The sequence below is a fragment of the Lissotriton vulgaris genome, chromosome 2_2 (assembly GCF_964263255.1).
Source record: "Lissotriton vulgaris chromosome 2_2, aLisVul1.2, whole genome shotgun sequence".
NCBI lineage: Eukaryota > Metazoa > Chordata > Amphibia > Caudata > Salamandridae > Lissotriton > Lissotriton vulgaris.
In genome coordinates, this window is record NC_141688.1 from 219743196 (window position 1) to 219766384 (window position 23189).

Consider the following 23189-nt stretch of genomic DNA (forward strand, 5'->3'; position numbering starts at 1 on the left):
ATCTTCTGTCCGTTTACGCGGATGACATGCTACTATACCTTCGAGACCTGGAAGCTGACCACACGCTATTGTGTGATACCTTCCGCCGATTGGAAACGATATCGGGACTGGCCATTAATCCGGACAAATCAGTGGGATTCTATTTCCGTGAGGAATATGGTCCGCCTTCTATGCCGTTTGGCACCTATGAGATCCCGGTAGCCCAATCCAGCTTTAAATACCTGGGAGTTCGCATATATAGGAAACCGGAAAACCAACTGGATGGTAACATTACTAGGGCCATCACTAGTCTCTGGGGCAGTATCGGATTTTGGACCTCACTCCCTTTATCGGTCATGGGACGCATAGCGATAGCGAAGATGGTCATGTTGCCACGCTTGCATTATTATTTTGTGAACCTGACCCTATGTATTCCGCGCCGCACTTTCGATTCCCTTAAATCCTTATTGATCACCCTAATATGGGGATCGGGCAGACAGCGGATTAGCCTGCGGAAATTACAACTCAGTACCTCCCAAGGAGGCCTGGGTGCCCCTGACTTTCAAGGCTATTTCTATGCAAGCCAACTCCAGTGGCTGTCCTACTGGCTGGCCGGGAGGAATCTCCACGAAATAGGTTGGACGAAGGGTCGGCTTGACCGGGGTGAATTACACGCATTGCTACTACACAGAAGTAGGATCCCGCGTGGATGCCACCCACTGCTCCGCACTGCCCTTTTATGTTGGAAAAAGGCACTGGCTTACACGTCCACGGCCCTGCCTTACGCAGATTATATCCCATTGTTGGGTATCACAACGCCGCAGGGGCGACTCACCAGACTCGCGCTTAGGGAATGGACAGAGAGTGGGATAGAAGGAGTGGGCAGTTTCTTTGGGGATGACCAATTGTTAGACCACCACACCTTCGTGCATACAACGGGGACATCGGACAGACATTATTTGCTACACGCCACTGTTTCCCATTACATCAGGACGACATGGGCTCCACAACGCGCCCACCCACAGCAGCATGAACTGGTACATCTGATACACTATATGGGGGCCGGCGGGCACTTAGTGCGCTGGCTGTACACCGGGGTCAGGGCACATGCTGCACTCTCCCTTGACACGCTGCGGGCGACTTGGTCGAGGGACACAGGGGAAGAATTGACAGATAGGACTTGGAAATTGGCCCTAGAACACCAGAGGAGAGTTTCCAGAAGTGGGAAATTTAAATATATTCAGGCCATGATCCTACACAGGGCGTACCTCACCCCGGTGCGGATCCACAGGATCCGATCACACCCACCCCTACAGGCTGCTAGTGCAACCAAGCTTACTGACATTTTAAAATCCTGGGTGGATGGCTGGAACTTAAAGGATGTTTGGCGGGAGAGGCACCCCACACACAAAGAATACTCTTTCTACTCCCCCGTACACGACCTGCACACACGGATTGACTGATTCCTATGTTCCCACACGGTGGTCCCACTGATGAACTCCCTGGAATACTTAGCGAAGACTTTTTAGGATCACAGGTCCCTTAAATGTGCTATCTCCTGGGGCAAGGTCCCGACTCCGGTTCCTACATGGCGTCTCAACCCCCAACACCTGGAGGATGGCCCGTTCAAAGCAGCCCTCTCCGAGGCCCTGACACAGTACTGGGAGGTTAATTGGGATACTGCCTCCTCTAATTTGGTGGCCTGGGACGCTATGAAGGTGGTTATGCGGGGAGTGGCGATTGGGAAGTTGGTGGGTGCCAGACAGGAAATCCACCGGAAGTTGTGTGACGTAGAGAACAGGCTGGCAGAGCTGGAGCGGGAGGTGGGGGAGGACCCAGGTAAAAAACAGGCCCTACAGGAACAAAATATCGTACACGCTGAGACACTTGAGACACTACGCATTATTGATCACAAGGCCTACTTACACCGACAGCACACGGAGGCGGAACGCTCTGGGGCGCTATTAGCCCGCTTGATCCGCGATAAACCAGACGTCCCGGTAATTACCCAAATCCGTACCCGGGAGGGAGACTTAGCAGACACACAATCTGACATTAACTGGGCATTCCACGACCATTTACAGGTGCTGTACGCTCGGACTGAGGCCCTTAACCCTACATACATGACCGACTTCATGCGAGACCTCCCCTTCCCTCGACTGTCGGCAGAGGTGCAAAAATCGATGGAGGGCCCCATCGCCCCACACGAAATACGCGCCGCGATTAAACACTTGAACGGGAATAAGACCCCCAGCATGGACGGACTACCTGTTGAGTTCTATTCTACTTATGCTGACATACTGGTGCCGGTCCTGGAACGAATTTATAAGGAGGCCTTCGAGAAAGGTCACCTGCCGCACTCGACCATGCAGGCCATAGTGATATCCATTCCAAAGCCGGATAGAGATACCCTGGAATTGACGAATTATAGGCCTTTATCCATGCTGGCCACGGAATACAAGATTCTGAGTAAAGCTATTGCCCTACGTATCCAACCCCACTTGACTACGCTTATACACTGTGACCAATGTGGGTTCCTCCCAGAGCGCAGCACTTCCCTCAATACGAGACGCCTCCACGCCATCATGTCCCCGTCACCGCCTGAGCTGCAACGGGCGGGATGCATTGCATTGGACCTTAAACAAGCGTTTGATTCGCTCTCCTGGCCCTTTATGTTTGAGGCCTTGAGCCGATTCGGGTTTCCGGCCCCGCTGCTGCGGTGGATCAGGTTACTGTATACTAATCCCACGGCCAGGGCCAGGACAGGGCGGTATGTGTCGGACGCATACACAATCCATCATGGCACCAGGCAGGGCTGCCCCTGTCCCCGCTGCTGTTCGTGCTGGCGTTGGAACCCTTAGACATTGCCCTTTGACAACACGCGGAGGGGATGGGCATACCAGTGGCGGGGACGCCGCATCTTCTGTCCGTTTACGCGGATGACATGCTACTATACCTTCGAGACCTGGAAGCTGACCACACGCTATTGTGTGGTCAGTTTACCTTCCGCCGATTTGAAACAATATCGGGACTGGCCATTAATCCGGACAAATCGGTGGGATTCTATTTCCGTGAGGAATATGGTCCGCCTTCTATGCCGTTTGGCACCTATGAGATCCCGGTAGCCCAATCCAGCTTTAAATACCTGGGAGTTTGTATATATAGGAAACCGGAAGACCAACTGGATGGTAACATTACTAGGGCCATCACTGGTCTCTGGGGCAGTATCGGATTTTGGACCTCACTCCCTTTATCGGTCATGGGACGCATAGCGATAGCGAAGATGGTCATGTTGCCACGCTTGCTTTATTATTTTTTGAACCTGCCCCTATGTATTCCGCGCCGCACTTTCGATTCCCTTAAATCCTTATTGATCACCCTAATATGGGGATCGGGCAGACGGCGGATTAGCCTGCGGAAATTACAACTCAGTACCTCCCAAGGAGGCCTGGGTGCCCCTGACTTTCAAGGCTATTTCTATGCAAGCCAACTCCAGTGGCTGTCCTACTGGCTGGCCAAGAGGAAGCTCCACGAAATAGGTTGGACAAAGGGTCGGCTTGACCGGGGTGAATTACACGCATTGCTACTACACAGAAGTAGGATCCCGCGTGGATGCCACCCACTGCTCCGCACTGCCCTTTTATGTTGGAAAAAGGCACTGGCTTACACGTCCACGGCCCTGCCTTACGCAGATAATATCCCATTGTTGGGTATCCCAACGCCGCAGGGGCGACTCACAAGACTCGCGCCACTGTTTCCCATTACATCAGGACGACATGGGCTCCACAACGCGCCCACCCATAGCAGCATGAACTGGTACATCTGATACACTACATTGGGGCCGGCGGGCACTTAGTGCGCTGGCTGTACACCGGGGTCAGGGCACGTGCTGCACTCTCCCTTGACGCGCTGTGGGCGACGTGGTCGAGGGACACAGGGGAAGAATTGACAGATACGACTTGGAAATTGGCCCTAGAACACTCGAGGAGAGTTTCCAGAAATGTGAAATTTAAATATATTCAGGCCATGATCCTACACAGGGCGTACCTCACCCCGGTACGGATCCACAGGATGTTCCCCGACGCTTCCCGCCAAGGCCCGCGATGTCAGGCGGACGAAGCGGACTTCTTACATATGCTCTGGTCATGCCCGCGGCTACGCGGGTACTGGTCCGAGGTGTGCCAAACGCTACAGAGATATCCCAGATACAAGTTAAGGAGAGTGCACTGTACTGCCTGACGGGAGCCCGGCCCCGGCCTAAAGTGCTAAAAACCAAGTTACGGTTTCTGAACCTGGCCCTTTTGTTAGCGATTAGGACCATCACAATGCGATGGAAATCCCCGAGGGGACCCCGGGTGGAGACATGGCGAGCACACGTGGTGAAATGGGGGAGAACTGTGATGCCCTTAGGAAAGAGGAGGAAGGCGGGCGGCGGAAAGCCCCGATGGCACTAGATTGGGAGGTTGTTATAAATGAGAGAGAGAAGCAGCGGGTTCCGGTAAGTGAAGTTTATTCCATAAGTAGTTGACTCCACCTGTCATGGACGTCTGGTCTCCGTTCAGCCGGTGGTTACAATGGCGAACAGGGAGACACAGCCGACCGTGCGCGAGGAGAGTATTTAAAACACAACATGTTAATACAGTAGGCACGGGCCGTGGCTCGTGAATGTAACTTTAAAAGAAAACAATGTTAGCCTCGGGCTTTGGCTCGTGATATAGACGCGAGTCGAACTCACGAGCCAAACCCCACGAGCCAAACCCGCGTGAGAGTCAACGCGAGCGAAGCCCGCTATTACACCACCTTCCCCCTTACAACAGTCAATAAAAAATGGAAAAGGAAACATTGTCGAATTAAAATGGATCTAACCAGAAATAACACAATTGCCTAAAATTTAATGAACTCGTTATATCTCTCAGGAGCCCTGATGCGCCTGCCAAAAGAAGAAACTTTTGTGTGGGAGGGAACATCCTGACCGACAACAACGTTTGGAGGATCCACAGAAACCTCCCCTGATAGTTGTACCGAAGACTGGGGGGCTTGTGAAAAGGAATGGATAGGAACACTGGGAACAGAAGGAGCATCCATCCAAAAACTCCAATCCAAGTTACTGGAGTTCCCATTATGCTTCATTCCTTTGATAATCTGTGCTTGGTGATCAGAGACTTTCACTAGTTGGCGTTTGTTCCACCAGCCCTTTTTTCCCAGAAAGGCAGCTCCCTTACTTACTTTAACTACCTGAATGGGTGCAAAAAATTTTGAGCGTCCTTTCACTACTCTACCTGGACTCTTGATTAAAACCCAGTCACCAACCTGCAGGTCCACCAATTTACCATCTGAGGTACCATCAAAGTGTAACTTCATTTGGCTCTGTTTTTCTAGAACAGATTTCTTAACAGAATCCAAATCGATAATTTTATCAGCAGAGTCCTGGTGCAACCATGAAGGAAATAGGACAGAACGATTCTCTCTACCTCTCAGCAAGGAAAACGGGGAGACCCCAGTTACGCAGTGAGGGGAGGTATTGTAGTGCCACACTTTTTGCTTTACAAATTCAACCACATTGTAACCACAAGAAATCGCCGTCTGAACACCTTCTTTAACCACCTTATTCCCCCTCTCGACAAGACCATTCGAACCTGGGGAATAAAGAGAGACTTTGAGTTGTTTGATGTCCAATTGTTTCAAAAATTTGGACATTTTATCCGAAACAAAATGAGTTCTGTTGTCTGAGACGATAAACTTGGGAGATCCCTCTAAATCAAACACCCTCTTGAGAAAGGTAATTGTGGAATCTGAATCAGGAGTCTTAACAAAATCGAAGTACATCCACTTTGAAAAATAGTCCACCAAAAGAATAATGTACTTATTCTCTTGTTGAAGAATGGAATATGGCCCCGAAAAGTCTACCCCAACTTTCTCCCAGGGAGAGCTAGGAAAATCCGTGGGATGTAGGGGAACTTTCAGTGTGCGCCAATGTTTATCGGATAATAAACACTCCGGGCACAAATCAATCAAATTTTTAACTTGGGCATCAATTGAGGGCCACCAATAGCGCTGCTTAATGCGCATAGAGGTTTTAGTTGTCCCCAGATGCCCTTGATGTGCCTTATTAATAATAGACTCCCTCAGTTTAAAGGGGGGAACAAATTTCTCACCTCTTCGTACTATGCCGTTCTCAACAGACAATTCCTCAGAAATTTGGGCAAAACTACGTAGATCGCCATTCAGACTTCTTGGTTCGGGCCAACACCGTGTGGTAAATTCTATCACTTTTAACAACACGTTGTCTGAAGCAGTGGCTTCCTTCCAATCGCCCTCAGAAATCACATCACTAACCACATCCACTGCATCCACCAGGGTAACACATTCTACGTCCTCTACCAGAAAATCCTCCTCATCGTCCTTCTCCATAGCCATTCTAGATAGGCAATCAGCCGAAAATTCTTGCCACCAACTATATGCTTAACAGAAAAATTGAACTCTTGCAATTTCGAGACTAATCTCATCAGTCTAGCTGACATTGACGTTGAACTGGATTTATCAAAGATGTAAATTAGTGGCTTGTGATCAGTGACCAACTCAAATCTTCTACCCCAAATGTACATTTTAAACTTGTGGACCGCCCAAGCACAAGCTAGAGCTTCCCTTTCGATAGTGCTGTATCTCTGTTCGAACTCTTTGAGTGCTCTAGACGCAAATGCTACAGTTTGTTCCTGATCATTCACCTTTTGTGTAAGAACTGCCCCTAGACCAGAAATACTCGCATCTACAGTGATAACTGAGGTGGCATCTTCTCTGAAGGCATGTATGGCTTTAGCAGAAACGATCATCTTCTTGATCTCACAAAAAACCTTGTCTAACTCTTGCGTCCAAACAAAACTAGACCCTTTCCTCAAAAGCTTTCGTAAAGGTTCCACTATTTGCGAATATGACTGGACAAACCTTGCATAATATTCTGCAAGTCCTAGGAAGGACCGTAAGGCATCCTTATCAGGAGGAGGTTTTGCGTCTTCAATGGCTCTAATGACTGAAAACTTGGGAGTGATACCTTGGTCCGATACAGTATGCCCTAGATAATCAATTTTGTTAACTGCAAACTTGCATTTGTCTGCACGAACAGTCATATTCCTAGACATTAAAATTGAAAGCACATTTCTAAGAATAACGTCGTGTTCATTTAGTGATTTGGCAAAAATCAGGATGTCATCAAGGTATGCCTGCACACCCGCTATGCCTTGAAACATCACATCCATCAGCTTCTGGAAAACGCTTCCAGCAGACGCTAACCCAAAAGGGAGGCGAAGGAATTTAAAAGCTCCAAAAGGAGTAATAAAAGAGGTAAGTTCTTGGGATTCCTTCGCTAAAGACACCTGATGGTACGCTGACCTCAGATCGATCAAAGAAAACCATTTAGCGTCGCCTATGTTAGCCAGAAGCTCGTGGATTCTCGGTAGCGGGTGACAGTCAACAATAATGTTCTTATTTAATGAGCGTAAGTCCGCACATAATCTAATTTCCCCAGTCTTTTTGCGTGCGACTACAATTGGTGCGACCCATTGTGAAGAATTGATGGGGGAAATGATACCTTGTTTACACAAATCATCCAACATCATTTTTAATTCAGATCTGACACTCAGTGGGACAGCTCTAACTTTATGACTAACTGGTTGTGCCCCGGGTATCAGTCTAATCTTATGCTCAAATCCTTTGACACTCCCTAACGTTTCCATGAACACAGGTTTAAATTCTGCCAAAATTTCTTGAACTTTTGCGTTATGATCATCAATTACAGCAATAGGTAAATCAGTTTTAAAGGTAGGTAACTTCCCAACCTTAATGGGGTTCTCATCACCTGGGACTAAATAAAGACCCATCAAGGCTAAGTCTTTCCAGCCCACGATGTCTTTGCCTTTTTCTGCTACATAAATTTTAGTGACGGTCTCCCTCCCCAAGCATTGGACTAATCCTACAAAATATCCTAGCATGTTAATATTCTTCTCCCCAAATGCTAGAGGATTAACATCAGATTCAATCAGTTCGACTCTTTTGTCCCATTTTTCGTAAAAGGTTGAGTCTCTAAGGATAGTGTATGGGGAGCCTGAATCCGCCATGACTTGAAGGTGTACGTTATCAATAATAGCTGCGCATAATGGACCCTTAATAGAATCAATGTCACCATTAGCATCAAGAGTTACAATAATGTTCTTAAAAGATTCAGTACATGCATCAAAGTCTACCATATTAACATTCGGAGGTTTCTTTGCAAATCTGCAAACCCCCTGAAAATGCCCAATTTTTTTACAAATGGAACATCGCTTCTTGAGGGCAGGACAATTTGGGGCGTTCCCAATGTGATCCTTTGAACCGCATCTATAACAAAAGTAGGTTTTCTTTCTTTGGTTGAATTTATTTGGTTGAACTCTGCCTTTATTAGTAATGGCACAGAGAGTTTCTCCTTCATCAGAGTCGTAGCAGTCTATAGCATTAACACCCTGTTTAGGTTGGTCCATAACAACTTTGCTGGTTAATGTAGAACGTTCAATGCTAAGAGCAAGGTCTATGACTTCACTTAAAGATGGGTTCTTGCACCCCAGAATTCTCTGTTTAATCTTCCTTGATGCGCAATTAAATACGAACTGGTCTCTTATAAATTTATCAGGAGAAGGTTCGAAATTGCAAGTGATTGCTAAAACTCTGAGCGCAGCGATGTACTCTTCCACCTTCTCGTCCTCATTTTGTTTCCTGGCATAGAAATTGTGCCTTTCTAACATAATGTTAGGTTCATCACAAAATTGTTTTTTTAATCTTGCAATGGCTTCAATGTAAACGTTCCAAAGGTTGTCTCCACTTTCATCTAGTGAAATAGGTGGTGCTATGGGAACAATACTCTTAAAGATTCGTTGACCAGCTTGTCCTAAACAACCGAAAAGAATAGCGAATTTTCTTTTATCAGAATACTCAGTGGCATCAATAGCAATTAAATGATTCTCAAACAACCCAAACCACTCAGACCAAATTATGTCTGGAGTGCCTGGTTTGCTCAAGAAAGGTGGAGGTTGAGTAATTTGATGCCACTGGTTATTAGCCATGTTAAATATCAATGCAGAAATATGAGTGGGTTTATAAATCTAAAACCACAATAACCTTAACACCTTAGTAATAACAAGATGTCATTTTTAAAATGAGTATTTACGATTTAAGATGTGGAACAGACGTTTAAACACTGAAATGAATGTTTCCAATAACGTCTATAACGTTGTAAATATGCAATTTCAACAAATGAAAAGCGTGCGTATCGCTGTAAAGATACGCTGTGCACAACCTTGTAAATATCCTGTGATTATCTGTTGAAAGCGTGCGTATCGCTGAAATGATACGCAATGTTTACATGTTGGTCCAATAATAACGTGCGTATCGTTGGAAATGACACGCAATGATCGGATCTTTAAAATAAATTATTTAAATGATAAATGCGCTGTAAGTTGAAAGCGTGCGTGTCGCTGAAGTGACACGCAATGTTTTTAATTACAACGTGCGTATCGTTGGAGGTGCGCACAACAAATAAACATTTAAGATCAACACAGTACCTTGTGGTTGCGTCTTGAAAACAGTCTTCGCACGATACCTCAATAAAGTTGCATGAAATGACATCCAATGAGATTGATCGTGTTGAAGAAGATTGCCACCGTCCAATAAGAGTTGCCGGTTGAAGAAACTTGTAGAGGCAGCTCTGTTGATTGGAAAACCAAGAGACTCGACCGTCCAATGGAAAAGTTTGTGATTGACGAGGTGCTGAATCAGGGGAAAAATCAGCGTGGGTGAGGTGGAGTCTCCGTCTTGTCGCCAAAATATGTTATAAATGAGAGAGAGAAGCAGCGGGTTCCGGTAAGTGAAGTTTATTCCATAAGTAGTTGACTCCACCTGTCATGGACGTCTGGTCTCCGTTCAGCCGGTGGTTACAATGGCGAACAGGGAGACACAGCCGACCGTGCGCGCGGAGAGTATTTAAAACACAACATGTTAATACAGTAGGCACGGGCCGTGGCTCGTGAATGCAACTTTAAAAGAAAACAATGTTAGCCTCGGGCTTTGGCTCGTGATATAGACGCGAGTCGAACTCACGAGCCAAACCCCACGAGCCAAACCCGCGTGAGAGTCAACGCGAGCGAAGCCCGCTATTACAGAGGTCATGCTGTTGGAGCTGGAGGGTATAGATCGGCCTCTGTCCCAGGACATATGAGCACATGACAGCCCCTAGGGAACACTGTGGGTGGTACAGGACACCGAGACGGGATGGAGGGGGTCGGTAGAACTTTTGCTACATAATCTGGGCAGAGAACGGATGGCAGGGGAGCGGAGACCGAACAAAACCCGGAGGAGAGAGAGAGCACCGGGGTTTGTGGCGTGGGGGTGGGTTAGTTGGGGAGCGAGAGGGAGGGTTTAGAAATGCATCCTGTTCGACACAGAGACATTTCCTGATGTATGCCAACCCGGATGGGACCGAACCGGGGGACGGGGCTCCGTCCCTCCTGTCTGTAACGTGGGAGAAAAATGAAAACCGTGATGTATTACATATCTGATGTGACTTCTGTACACCACTGTATTGCGTATACATTCACGAATAAAGTTTTTAATAAAACAAAATTAAAAAAATGCAGTCAATGTGAATATAAGTCACAGCTAATGCTCGATAATTATTCGACTCCGTCCAAAACCTGGAGTCCCCAGCACGATCTTTGTGGAAGTTCTCCACACACAATCCCTTCCAGCGCCGAACTCCGATTTGCAAATTGGCATACCTGTCCGGTGAGTGGGTCATGCTCCATTATTTATATTCGCACAAAGAACCTCCAGTATGGAGCCCCGACCCTTCAGGGCGGCCTCTTGCAACGGGCACGGAGAAGCCCGTATATATATAATTCTTACACAATACAAGGTTGCGGAGACAGCATGCTCCTGAATGCAGGCAGGCTGCACGAGAACTGCTGGCGTTCAGGAGAGTGTTGCCTCCGAAACCTTGTTTTGGTTAAGAATGTTTAAACAACGTGCCCACTGTCGCATCGCATCAGGATCAGAACAGACTGGAGACAAGGTACCCAAGCTGGTAGTTGGTAGTGGCGTGTAAGGGGCTACTAATAGTTCCGAGTATAAGTCTGAGGAGCTAGTCAGTTTGGGTCTGAAAAGGGCCTAAGCTGGGGTGACATGCCTGCCTTTGGGGTATGCAGTCTCTGTTTCATTCTTCTCTCTAGCTGAAGTAGGTACTGTGGTGAATCAGGCAGTTCATGTTGCAGCTGAGCTCTTTGTTAGTGCTACGGATAATGCAAAGGATTTGCCCTGCGATATTAATGCGCAATATTTCATTTGCAGATCGCTTAGATCACGAAGTCTGACCACAGAACTGTGGTATTTCAGGGTTATGAAAAATTGTTTCTTTTATAGGGGTTCATTTAACGCATTAGAAGGAGATCCAATACTTACCCCCGGCTGGTAAGTTCTGAAGTCAGTCAATGTTTGGTAAAGTGGAGACCTCGAGCAAGAGGTGTATCACCTGCACAGTCATGGACACCGTACGCATTCTTTTTACTACAGGAGCGCGCATGGCTCCATTGATAGATTGAGGATTGTAAGAGCGAGCCCTGAGGATACCTGTAGATGCCTGCATAGATGCAGCACACATAGGGCAGAGCGGGTGGGCATTACACATACCTGAGGTAGTCCCTCCTGCACAGCTTGCGGCCCAGCTTGTAGTACAGCCTGCGTCCCACCTCGCCGAGCCGGCACCCGCACAGGTCACAGCTGAGGCAGTCCTCATGCCAGTACTGATCGATGGCCTTCAGGAAGTAGCGGTCGCCAATGCTCTGCTGGCACCCCCCGCATGTCAGCAGCGAAGGGGGGATCTGGAGCACTTCATCCACCGGCTCCCTAAGGACGAGGAGAGATGGTTACCCCAAGGAACACCACTGAAGCAGGACACAGACTCCCTTGCGAGAGCCCACAGAGACATGCACAACTTTTATCATAAATGTGATTACATTTTAGGGGAAAAAATTTAGATCTCACTCTCCTAGAACTGTCTTAGACATTAAACCAACATGTTCTACTGGGCAGCAATAACCTCAAATACATGTTTTTACACTACACAGGGGCCAAGACATAAGCTTTCACAATGTCAACCTTACATATATATCTCCCTACTAACATTTCTGATTGCTCATATTCTCCCTCCCCCTCCCCCACACCTCCATCAACCCCTAACTGGAATTACAATGGTAAATGAACCTCATCCTCAAATTTGTACAAAGTGAGTACGACTGGGTTAGGAATTAAAAACACATGGTGTTTTCATAGGGAGAAATATATGTACGGTCAAGATTCTGGTAGTCTAAATTTAGGAATTTAATGGGCTATTCGCAAAGACATTTTGGAGTTTGTAAAGTTGGATTCCTGCAGCGCTCTTTTAAGTATTGCTACAGGCTCTGTGTATTATCCCCAAAACATTAAAAAAACTGGATTGAAAAGCGAATATCAAGGGGATTTCCATACACAATTAGAACGAATAGAGGACAGCGCTCTATTTGCAGTCTTGCTACTATGGAGTTGAACGTTTCAGGGTTGTCTCGCCAGGGCTTGTAAGAGTACGTAAAAGGGTACTGGTGTAGTACTACGTCCTGTACTCATAAATGCCTCTGTGAATCATCTATGATAGTTTCACGCGGAGCCCTATTACATACCCTCTGTAGGCTGTTTGCCAGCAGTGAACTGTGCTGGCATCAGATGTATTCAGCTGCACTCAGAGTACATGTAGCCTGGGCACCAAGAAAGTGTAGACCAAAAAGAATGTCTTCAATGCTTTTCAGACTAGTAGGACCTTAGCAAGAGATGTCCATTGCCCGGCCGACTATACTGAAAATCTTCAGTCCTATCTTCCAGAAAAGGTCAGAGCAGAGGGTGAGTATAGACAATATGATTGGGCAGAACTTTATCCTCAAGGTGTGATGTGACCTTGAAGTCCACATTCTGATTATAAAAGAAAGCCAGCGAAGAGACATCATAGCGATGGAAATTAATCCCTTTTAAGTAAAATCTAAGATGAGTGGTCGTATTTTGCATGAGCAGATAATTTCAATAATCAAAAAGCCTGCCAAAAGAGATACCTCCTTCAATATTATTGACTTGCAACTAATATCTACCCATCAAAATAATCTGTATTGAAAGAAGTGGTAAAACCCCAAATTAACTGTTTGCCCCAAAATATGTTAGGACTAGAGACAGCGTATAAGATTAACCCAGCTCTAAGTTAAGAGACAAGACCTCTTTGCAGATACTTAAGATATGCATAGTATGTTAAGTAGATAGTAAGTACATATTGACATTCATGATGTTACTGATGTAGATGGTACTGGAGTAGCTCTTAATGTATCAATCAATCAATCAGTAGATTTATAAAGCACTTCTTGTCACTCATGAGGGTGTCCAAGCGCTGAATATATATTTACTTTTCTGCCCTAGTCTACATTCATTGATGAGGCAGTTGTGTCAACCATTAATTGGATGGAAACTGCCACAATGAATGATGAGCTCGGTATTACCTACACCAGGCAACAGGTGTATGTAATCACAACCTATTGTTGTCACTTTGGTGGGCGAAGGGGGACAGGACATGTGCAGGCGTGTTAAAGACAGGAGATGTGCACGCGTACGTCTGTCTAACAACCTAGCTGTGCGCGCACAGGACAAAACATGCACGCGTTCTGCTTTGCGCTCTGCTGTTGGTCATATGGACAAAGATATACACGTGCTTTGCTTCTGTTGCCACACGGTATTTACTTTCTTAGCTGTGCGCACGCAGGACAAAACATAGGCACGCGCTCTGCTTCGCACCCTGCTTTCGGTCGGGTAAACCATGTGCACGCGCTATGCTTTTGTAGCCGCACAGAATATACTTCCGCTTTCTTCACTCGATTTTTTTTTTCTCCCTCTATCAGGCCCCTTCTACTTTTGTGATACCACACCCTATGGCAACAACACATGCTCCCGCATATGCTTTTTTTCTTTTTAACTAGCGCATGCAACCCAGGACATGAGGCCGAGCAATAAAGCCCCCCAACCCCGTGCTGAGTATCATAGCATAGCACCCCTTCCATAGATAAGCACTGGCCAAAACAACTGCGCCTGCAGCCCACCAGTGCCCTCGCTCTTGGAACAGCCTCACCTTGCATTTTCGTATGTATGTATAGGCATTTTATATAGTGCACTACTTACCCGGAGGGTCCCAAGGCGCTTCGACCGCTGCGAAACCCTTCCTGGCTTCCCTGAGAGATGGTCCCTTAATGGGTATCTCCAGGGTGAGGCCAGGCATCCCCGGCGGTCTGGTGGGGCCATTAGTGAAGATGAGGCAAGCTAATGTCCATAGTTGCCGAGTGTGGTTGCTGATCAGAGTGGGCACCGAGGCGAGAGAATTATCGAGTCCGCTGACCCTGGTCCAGAAACCTGCTGCGCCGGGAATCGAACCCTGGTCCCGGGCCGTCCTCTGCTCTCGGGTCTGCCGCCTCTAACCAGTGAGCCACATTATTTTGCATCCCTGGGTACCCTTCTCTGTTGCTCTCAACTCCACGCACCGACTTCCTCGCTCTGTAGTCAACGAGGGACGGATGGAGGGCCGCGGCTGCTGCACACAATGGCCTGAAAGACCCCCTTGAGTAAAGTTTACTTGGCCAGTGTTGACAGAAGCTGTTTGCAGGGCGAGGTCACGCCCACTGGTCCCTAACAATAACAAAGGCCCGACAAAGAGGAGATTACACAATTTAGGAGCAGGGCTGTGAAATGCTAGGCTGATCCTCACTGTCACTCCTGTCTTTGAATTCCAAAGCAGGCACAACGCCCATTTCCACTACAGCCTTGGCAACTCCAATCACGTTTCCACACTCCATCAATGAATCCCCACTTACATCGCACACATTCATTGCCTTTCAAAGACTTCTACTAGATGTGTATTTATATCTGCCCGATTCGTTTTTAAGTGTGTTCTCCCCACCTCTCCAACATGAGTTTTACTCTATTCCACAGACTCACTCTCCTATGTTAGTTTACACTCCCTTATGTTAGTTAAGGTTGCCTTATGTTCAGTCATGTAATGATATACTACGCCATGCTCTGACACGTAAGCTAACTTATACTATGTTATTTGGGTTGCTTGTAAATTATTGTTTGAGCAGATTATGCAGTTATATCAAAGCTTAGTATAATGTGATAAATTCATGGTATTCCTGTGTTAGAATATGTAATCATAATGATATGTTACATTTTATTTAATCGTATTTGGTACATTATATCACATAATTTCAGACAATGCTGTACTTGCCATCTTAAGGTTCGATGAGACACATGTTAGTTCCGGTTTAAAGACTTTATTCGGAGGAATTTCCATCCAAACAAGTAACATGCATATAACTAATAAACATTTCATCCAGTTTAAGACATATTCAGGAATTTTAATAAAAGAAAGATCACAAATAGCAGCAGATTGTTAGAGGTAAAGTGCCACGTGCCCTCACAGCATATTTAAACAAGCATTTGCAATGCAATAGTTCTCGCATTTGCGTGAGTTTGAGCTAATGGCATTGTAAATTGTAAATTACAAAGCTTTTTATTTATGTATTTTGAAACCCTGCAATGAGTGCATAAACACACATTTTGTACTTTTAGTAGTATTTGCTTAGGAGAAGCTAGGCTGTTAGTTTCTGTGCCTGTTTCACTGTCAGCCGTGCATTTCGCAAGCAAGGACTGTAAGTACAAAATACATATTTACAAACGCTTGCTGGCTTTTAAAATGCAAAACTAAAAGACCTTGATATTTACAATGCCAAAAGGTCAAACTCTCACAAGTGCGAGGCCTATTGCATTGAAAATGCTTGTTGGAAACTGGCACTGATATTTTGTCACTAGACTATGAACCAAGAAGAGAAAAACGCAGAAGGAGGAAATAAGGAGAAGGATGGAAAAGAGTGACAAAGAAAGAAAACGGATGAAAAGAACTTTAAAAAGTAAGATATAGGGTCTGGTTGGTAGATGAAAGAGACATGAGGCGGAGTCTAGAGTACGCAGCCGCGGTATTCGGCACCTCAGCAATGGACTTCTGGGAATAACTTTGGGCCCGCCATTTTTTATACAAATTAAGCACTGCCAATAATGTAAGGAGAGTGGGTTAAATGGGAATTGTGAGGAGCATGGACAGAAGAACAGGACGTGTGAGGCGCATGGACACAAGAACAGGAAGTGCGAGGAGCTTGGACACAAGAACAGGACGTGTGAGGAGCATTGAAGCAAGAACAGTGTATGGAGCATGGGTCACACAGATATTTACTGTGAAGAGCTTGGACACAGAAACAGACAGTGTGAGACTGCACTTTTTAAACAGGGATTTTGAAGCGCTTTGGACAACGGTGTGAGGAGCTTCAACACACAGCCAGACAGTATGAACAGATTGGGTCACATCAACCAACAGCGTGAGGAGTTTGGTGCACAAGGACAGGCAGTGGGAGGAGCTTGGTGCACAAGGACAGGCAGTGGGAGGAGCTTGAGGCACATGGAGAGGCAGTGTGAGGCGCTTGGGGCACAAGGAGAGGCAGTGTGAGGAGCTTGGCGCACATGGACAGACAGTGCGAGGAGCGTCAATGCACAGACAGGCAGTGTGAGGAGCTTAGTGCACATGGGGAGGCAGTGAGAGGAGCTTGGGGCACAAGGACAGGCAGTGTGAGGCGCTTGGGGCACAAGGACAGGCAGTGGGAGGAGCTTGAGGCACATGGAGAGGCAGTGTGAGGCGCTTGGGGCACAAGGACAGGCAGTGTGAGGAGCTTGGCGCACATGGACAGACAGTGCGAGGAGCATCAATGCACAGACAGGCAGTGTGAGGAGCTTAGTGCACATGGGGAGGCAGTGTGAGGAGCTTGGCGCACATGGACAGACAGTGCGAGGAGCGTCAATGCACAGACAGGCAGTTTGAGGAGCTTGGTGCACATGGAGAGGCAGTGTGAGGAGCTTAGTGCACAAGGACGGACAGTGCGAGGAGCGTCAATGCACAGACAGGCAGTTTGAGGAGCTTGGTGCACATGGAGAGGCAGTGTGAGGAGCTTAGTGCACGTGGAGAGGCAGTGTGAGGAGCTTAGTGCACATGGGGAGGCAGTGTGAGGCGCTTGGGGCACATGGACAGACAGTGCGAGGAGCGTCAATGCACAGACAGGCAGTTTGAGGAGCTTGGTGCACATGGAGAGGCAGTGTGAGGAGCTTAGTGCACAAGGACAGACAGTGCGAGGAGCGTCAATGCACAGACAGGCAGTTTGAGGAGCTTGGTGCACATGGAGAGGCAGTGTGAGGAGCTTAGTGCACATGGAGAGGCAGTGTGAGGAGCTTAGTGCACATGGGGAGGCAGTGTGAGGCGCTTGGGGCACATGGGCAGACAGTGCGAGGAGCGTCAATGCACAGACAGGCAGTTTGAGGAGCTTAGTGCACATGGAGAGGCAGTGTGTAGAGTTTGGGGGCACATAGACATGCAGTGTGAACTGCTTGGGTCACAACAACAGACATGTGAAGCACTATGATCACATGGAAATGCAGTGTAAGGAGCCTGGGGCACATAGACATGCAGTGTGAGGAGCTTCAGGGCACATAGACATGCAGTGTGAGGAGCGTGGGACACATGGCAATGCAGTGTGAGGAGCTTGACTTGCTTGCTGGAATTGGGTGTATTGCACTGCACCACTTTAATGATCACTGGATGTCACTGAACGTGATGTGTTTGGGTGACATGGCTGGACACTACGTGGAGCTTAGAGCTCATGGTCAGACAACGAGGAGGGTGGGGCGCGCGAGTCCTGGGATGAGCATGGACTGACTGACTCAAGATCTATGACCCCTCAGAAGAGGAATGTGTGAGCTAGCAGCACATGAGCAGAGGGTGTGAGGAACCAGGGGCGCCTATGTCAGGGCAGTGACAAGGCGGGACAGAAAGAGCATCATGTTCCAGGCCTTCGCTTTGATTTCCAGCTCTCCTCCAGCAACATTTGTTTAGAAGTTTTTCTTTTTACCGCAAGCCAGCATTCCGTCTTCATTGGTACCGCTGGCTGGCCAACCCACAAAAACGAGGTATGCCAGAGAAACAGAAAACAGGGCGTCTTGCCCTGTCTTCTGTTTCTCTGGCATACATATTTTGATAATATTTAGAATACTTCAGTACTTAGAAACAGGTGCTTTTAGCACCTAAAAAACAGAAGAAGCATCCAGAGATCCATATATTTAGCTTTGGTCTCAGGCCTCAGAAGACCTTCTGACAAGCCTGGCGTGTATATGGTGCGCTGGACGTGTGCCACATGGACAGACAGACAGTGGGAGGAGCGCACAGCACATAGGCAGGGGACGAAGAGGCTGGAGAGCATCTGTAGGGGCAGCAAGGATCAGACAGTGTGAGAAGCTATGGGACTGTGAGTAGAGTGAGGAGTTCGAATACATGGCAGATGATTCAATGACCTTGAGTACAAGAGCAGGCACTGTGAGGTGCTTGGAGAATGAGGGGCTACTGAGGAGCTCGAGGGCAATGGACAGAGTCTGAGGGGCTTCCGGCTCATGAAGAGACAGTGTGGGGAGCAGTGGGTACACAGACACAATGTCAGGGAGTCGTACAACCAGCGAGGGCCTCGGCTTCCAGTGCTATGAATACTACACCATTCACGGGCACGAAAACTCAAGCCCTGTGAGCCAGCCCGCCTTTAAAGGGGCCTTCGAGTGCACTCAAAAAAGTTATTTTTGTCCCGTCCTGCATTTCTAACAATCATCAACACCAGGGTTCTAGAATATACTTTGTTTGATGATGTCAGCTGGTGTTATGAAATCTATTGCGACATCATTCAGCGAATGGCCCCTCAAAAGGCAGTTCGGCTCACAGCGCCACTCCAGATGCAAGGATACCCTGTTACTAGTTCACATGGATAACACTACTCTTGACTTACCAAGTCTGCATGACTGTATTGTATTAAATTGCAACATTTATATATGTGTGGCGCAGAAGCTCTTGCCTACTTGTGTAGCATGCTACGCTGTGTGTGATGTTTAGTTGCTAGTGTGTTGTTGTCTCTGTTTTGATCCAGTGTGGGAAGTGTTTCCATGTTGTGCGTGTGGACACCAAGATGCGGTTATAGTGTTATGGGATAAAGTGCTTATCAGTGTGAAGGATGTAGAACTGTGTAGAGACAGGCACACAGTGTATGAGTTCCAGTAACCTGGCAGCTCCGAGCAGGTCTGCAGGTCCCTTTTTAGTGTTTTTGATGTTCATAGTGCATCTAGCTGGTTACGGCTGTCCAGTCTGAGGTATTTTGTTTAATGTTGATGGTCCTTAGCAGGCTTAGGTTAAAGGGAGAAGTGGTGGGAAGAACTGATGGGATGGACTTTGTTAATATCTCCCACTCTGACTGTCATTGTGAAGCGCCAAGAAGTGGACACAGTGTTTTGCTGGTCGGATCTTGTCGTTTTGGATTAAAGGAGAGTCCTCCGGCAGCCAGCGGTGTATGCCAGATCCCCACCATTCTGTGCCTGTTCAATTGGTAATGGGGGTTTATTGCTACTGACAGGTATGTAACTGGGTGATGGAAATGACCCTTAGCAGTTTTATCTTACATGAGTGTCAGAGTGTCAAGAAGTAAAGGGGAATTATTAATTAGCCTGTATAAACTACAATTGAATGCCTGACTGCTAAGTGTTATGGTATTCATTTTTGTGTGAGTTATATGTTGTATTGTAATTGCATTACATTGCACTTACTATCCCTGACGAGCATTCTTGTGCTGTTACACTGGGGCAGCCCCCTGCTCCAGGACCAAGGATTAGTATTTTTTAGCATTTATTGTTGGTTATTGGGATTAGTTTTGTGTTCTACAGGAACCATTCCATGCCTTTGCTCCAGTTCCTATGTGTCAGATTACATTAGTAGGAATTAGGTGTGATCGAAGGCTATGGGAATTTCATGTATCTTCAAATTGAAATTATGCAAAAATTGAGTTAATTTTCCTCATTTGGGGTTATATTATAACACCTATAATATAATAACATGTATTATGATCTTGAGTTAATTGCCACCCCTTTCATCCCTTATAGGTAGATATTGAATTACATCTTAACAGTGATTCGGTTCTTAAACAAAATGAATCCTTCTATCAAAAAAATGTCTCTATTCCTTCACTAGTTATTATTAGAATACAATTTCCAGGTTAATCTCCTAGCGCCAGCCACATCCGCTGAAGACTGAGGTGGTGCACCAAAGGAAACACAAAAATGATATTAACCAAGTACATACCCACATTGCTTAATTCATAGATATCCTATTTTATAACCCTGAAGTAATTATTAATAATACGTTATTGAAGAATTGTATTAATCATAGACCAAAATGTAACGAGTCTTTGGGAACATAATGTAATATGTTTGGCTTGTTACCTTTTAGAATAAGAGCAGATTTAAACTTCATAAATCATCTTCTGCTAAAAAAAAAAGCAGCTCAAACTGTAGTCTTTGTATAAAGCAGACTGTTAACTACACCAATGGCATTGACAAAAATGAATCCTGATATACCTGGGCTCTGCTGATCGGGTAGTGATAACACTGCTGACTTGGGGCATATGCTGTTTGCTTGTCTGAATATTTTTAGTTTTTGGCAAAAGGTTCGGAACTAAATAAATTCCATTTTTTAAAATGAATGTACTATTTTAACTTACTAATTTATTTGTAGGCAGTCTTGCAAATCAATGGATATGTCACCTGTAAGGTCAGTATAATAGAACATGTATTAAGAGTTGCTTTTTAAGCAAATCAAAAAAACTGGAATAGGTACTTTTCAAGCATGGTGGTGTCGATTTTGTTATAATCACAGACTTGACGGAGAAAATGAGTCAATTGTTGCACTTGTTGTTAAAAGAAACACGATATGGTCTCCCATAATCTCTTTTCTTTCCAATACATCTTATATGTCTAATGTACATCTACCAAGATCGAAAGTAGTACAGAAGCCACAGTAATTTACTTTCATTTTCAAAGGAACGAGATTATTAACATTTTATTACATTTCAATGTAAATTGTTAAGCATGTTGTGATTACATGATGCAGGGATGTTTCCTATAGGAACTATACCTATAATTCAGTTATGTTGACACTAAAGATTACTATAGCTTCATCTTGTCTATAATAATACTCCCTTTTCCTTTCTTTTTTCTCCCCCTCTGTCCCTTTATTTCTTCCATTCTCCCTCTCCTCTTTTATCTTTTTCAGATATTAGGAGTATTTATCTACGTCTAATATTCCTTAGAAAATATATCGGCGCTCTCTCACTACTGTATTTGTCATGCCATTTAGATACTTGTTAATTTGCTTACAGAGAACATGTTTACTAAGCATATATGTTAGGCCCCTTGTTTCTAAAACCTAATAAAATATTTTTACAACTTAAGAAAATATTATTGGTTTCATGCTGACGTTTGTCACAGGTGTTTATCAGCGTTTGCAGGCCAGTTTTCCTTCTAGGCAGCATCATATTATGGTGAAAGGGATGATCATAAGTACTTTACCAATGTGGCAATATGCAAGCACACCTGAAGTGACACGCTTGTTTTATGCGCTAAAAGAGAGTTTTCCATTCTCTGAAATCTGTGGCGTATCTCAGTTTGTGGAACCCAGATCTTGCCTTTATAATTGCTGTACTTAAACAAAGATGGATGGCTGCTGATGTGAACGCATGCGTCAACGAGCAGCAGGACGCAGAGAGAGGGCGCATTGGGGCTACACGGACAACAGAGGGTGCGGGGGGGGGAGGAGGGGGGAGCAATAATGCATTGTTATTGTTATAGTGGGTGGGGGGGCAACACAGACATTGGAGGGAGGGGGTTGGATGCGAAGGGCAACTTGGACAAAGGTGGGGTGAGGATAGGGGGCAAAACGAACAATGGAGGGATGGTAGGTGGGGGTTTAACAGGGACAACAGAGGGCCAGCGAGTGGGTGAGCAACATGACAGACAGCAGAGAATAGGCAGGCAGGGGGAACATGGGGAAGGGAGCAGTACACAGCAATAACAGCTGAAAGAAACGCATTCTGAATAAGTGCCTAAGCACAAAGAAAAAGTAACACCTTAATAAAATGAGCAGTGGAAGGACACAAGTAATGTGTCTATGCTCCATGGAGAGACAGACACATAAAGAAGAAGAAGCCTATGGTAGTTGACCAATAAGAAGCAAACTAATGAGAGTGACAACGAGGCCAACCAATGGTAAGCAATGGGAGGCATGGGAGCCCACTGTTAGATAACAAAATGTCTTGCAAGAGACATCGCATGTACTGTCTACGGCGAGACCTAAAAATGAGCCCCCGCATGAAAGCCGTGAAAGTATACAATTTATCCCATCAGAACCATGTGAGCCTGATATGATCCTGGGCGGGACAAACACAAGAATAGGGAAGAAAGGCACAGAATCAGGAGCACGTAACTGGTGTAGGCAAACAAGTAGACTGGGAACTATAGAGCAGCACTGTAGAGCCAAGAGGCAACTCACTGTCTGGTGAGACCAGTGCTAAATTTGAGCCCATGGTTTCCAGCTCAGCACTCGCACTTAAGTATCAGCACCAGCTGTCTGTCTAATGTAGGTATGAGCATAACAGCAGTTTATTAATTCAATGTACCTTAGTGACAGGTGACATCCAAGCCATTCTTATATGTTTGGGGCATGAAATAATATACATTGTCACACTTCTAAGAGTGTGACCTTAGCAGTTGTGTTGGTACTGTCAATGGCAGAGATGGTTGATGCAAGCTGCAGTGTCCTCCTGATAAGGGTCCTAGTGCTTATTATTTTACAGATAAAGCACTAGGTGCGTGTGACCGACATGAGGGACTAATATTATATTAGTAGACTGCATTGATGCAGCCAGGAGGAGGCCCCTAAGCGCCTGAGACAGGCATACCACCTACCACCGTGCAGGCCTCAGAAGCACCGATGCGTTCTGGGTGAGGCAGACAGCACTGAAGGACAATGGCGCGCGCGGGGGCTTACAGGAAGGATGACAGGCCTCTGACATCATCCTGGCAGCCCTCCATCAGTGACCTCAGACGCGCCGCCGTCCTTAGTCGGCCGCGCGCTGCGTCCCTCGGCGGGCCTGGAAGCACACAGTAATGGCATT

At 46.2% G+C, this 23189-nt stretch overlaps 1 protein-coding gene across 1 annotated transcript in view; it reads right to left on the reverse strand.

Annotated features, from left to right (window-relative positions):
• LMO2 (LIM domain only 2) overlaps positions 1-23189 on the reverse strand; it is a 72838-nt gene that overhangs the window by 37261 nt on the left and 12388 nt on the right. Inside the window, exon 4 of the mRNA XM_086959576.1 lies at positions 11686-11901. Coding sequence (XP_086815702.1) covers positions 11686-11901 — 216 coding nt within the window. The remainder of the gene's footprint in view (positions 1-11685; positions 11902-23189) is intronic.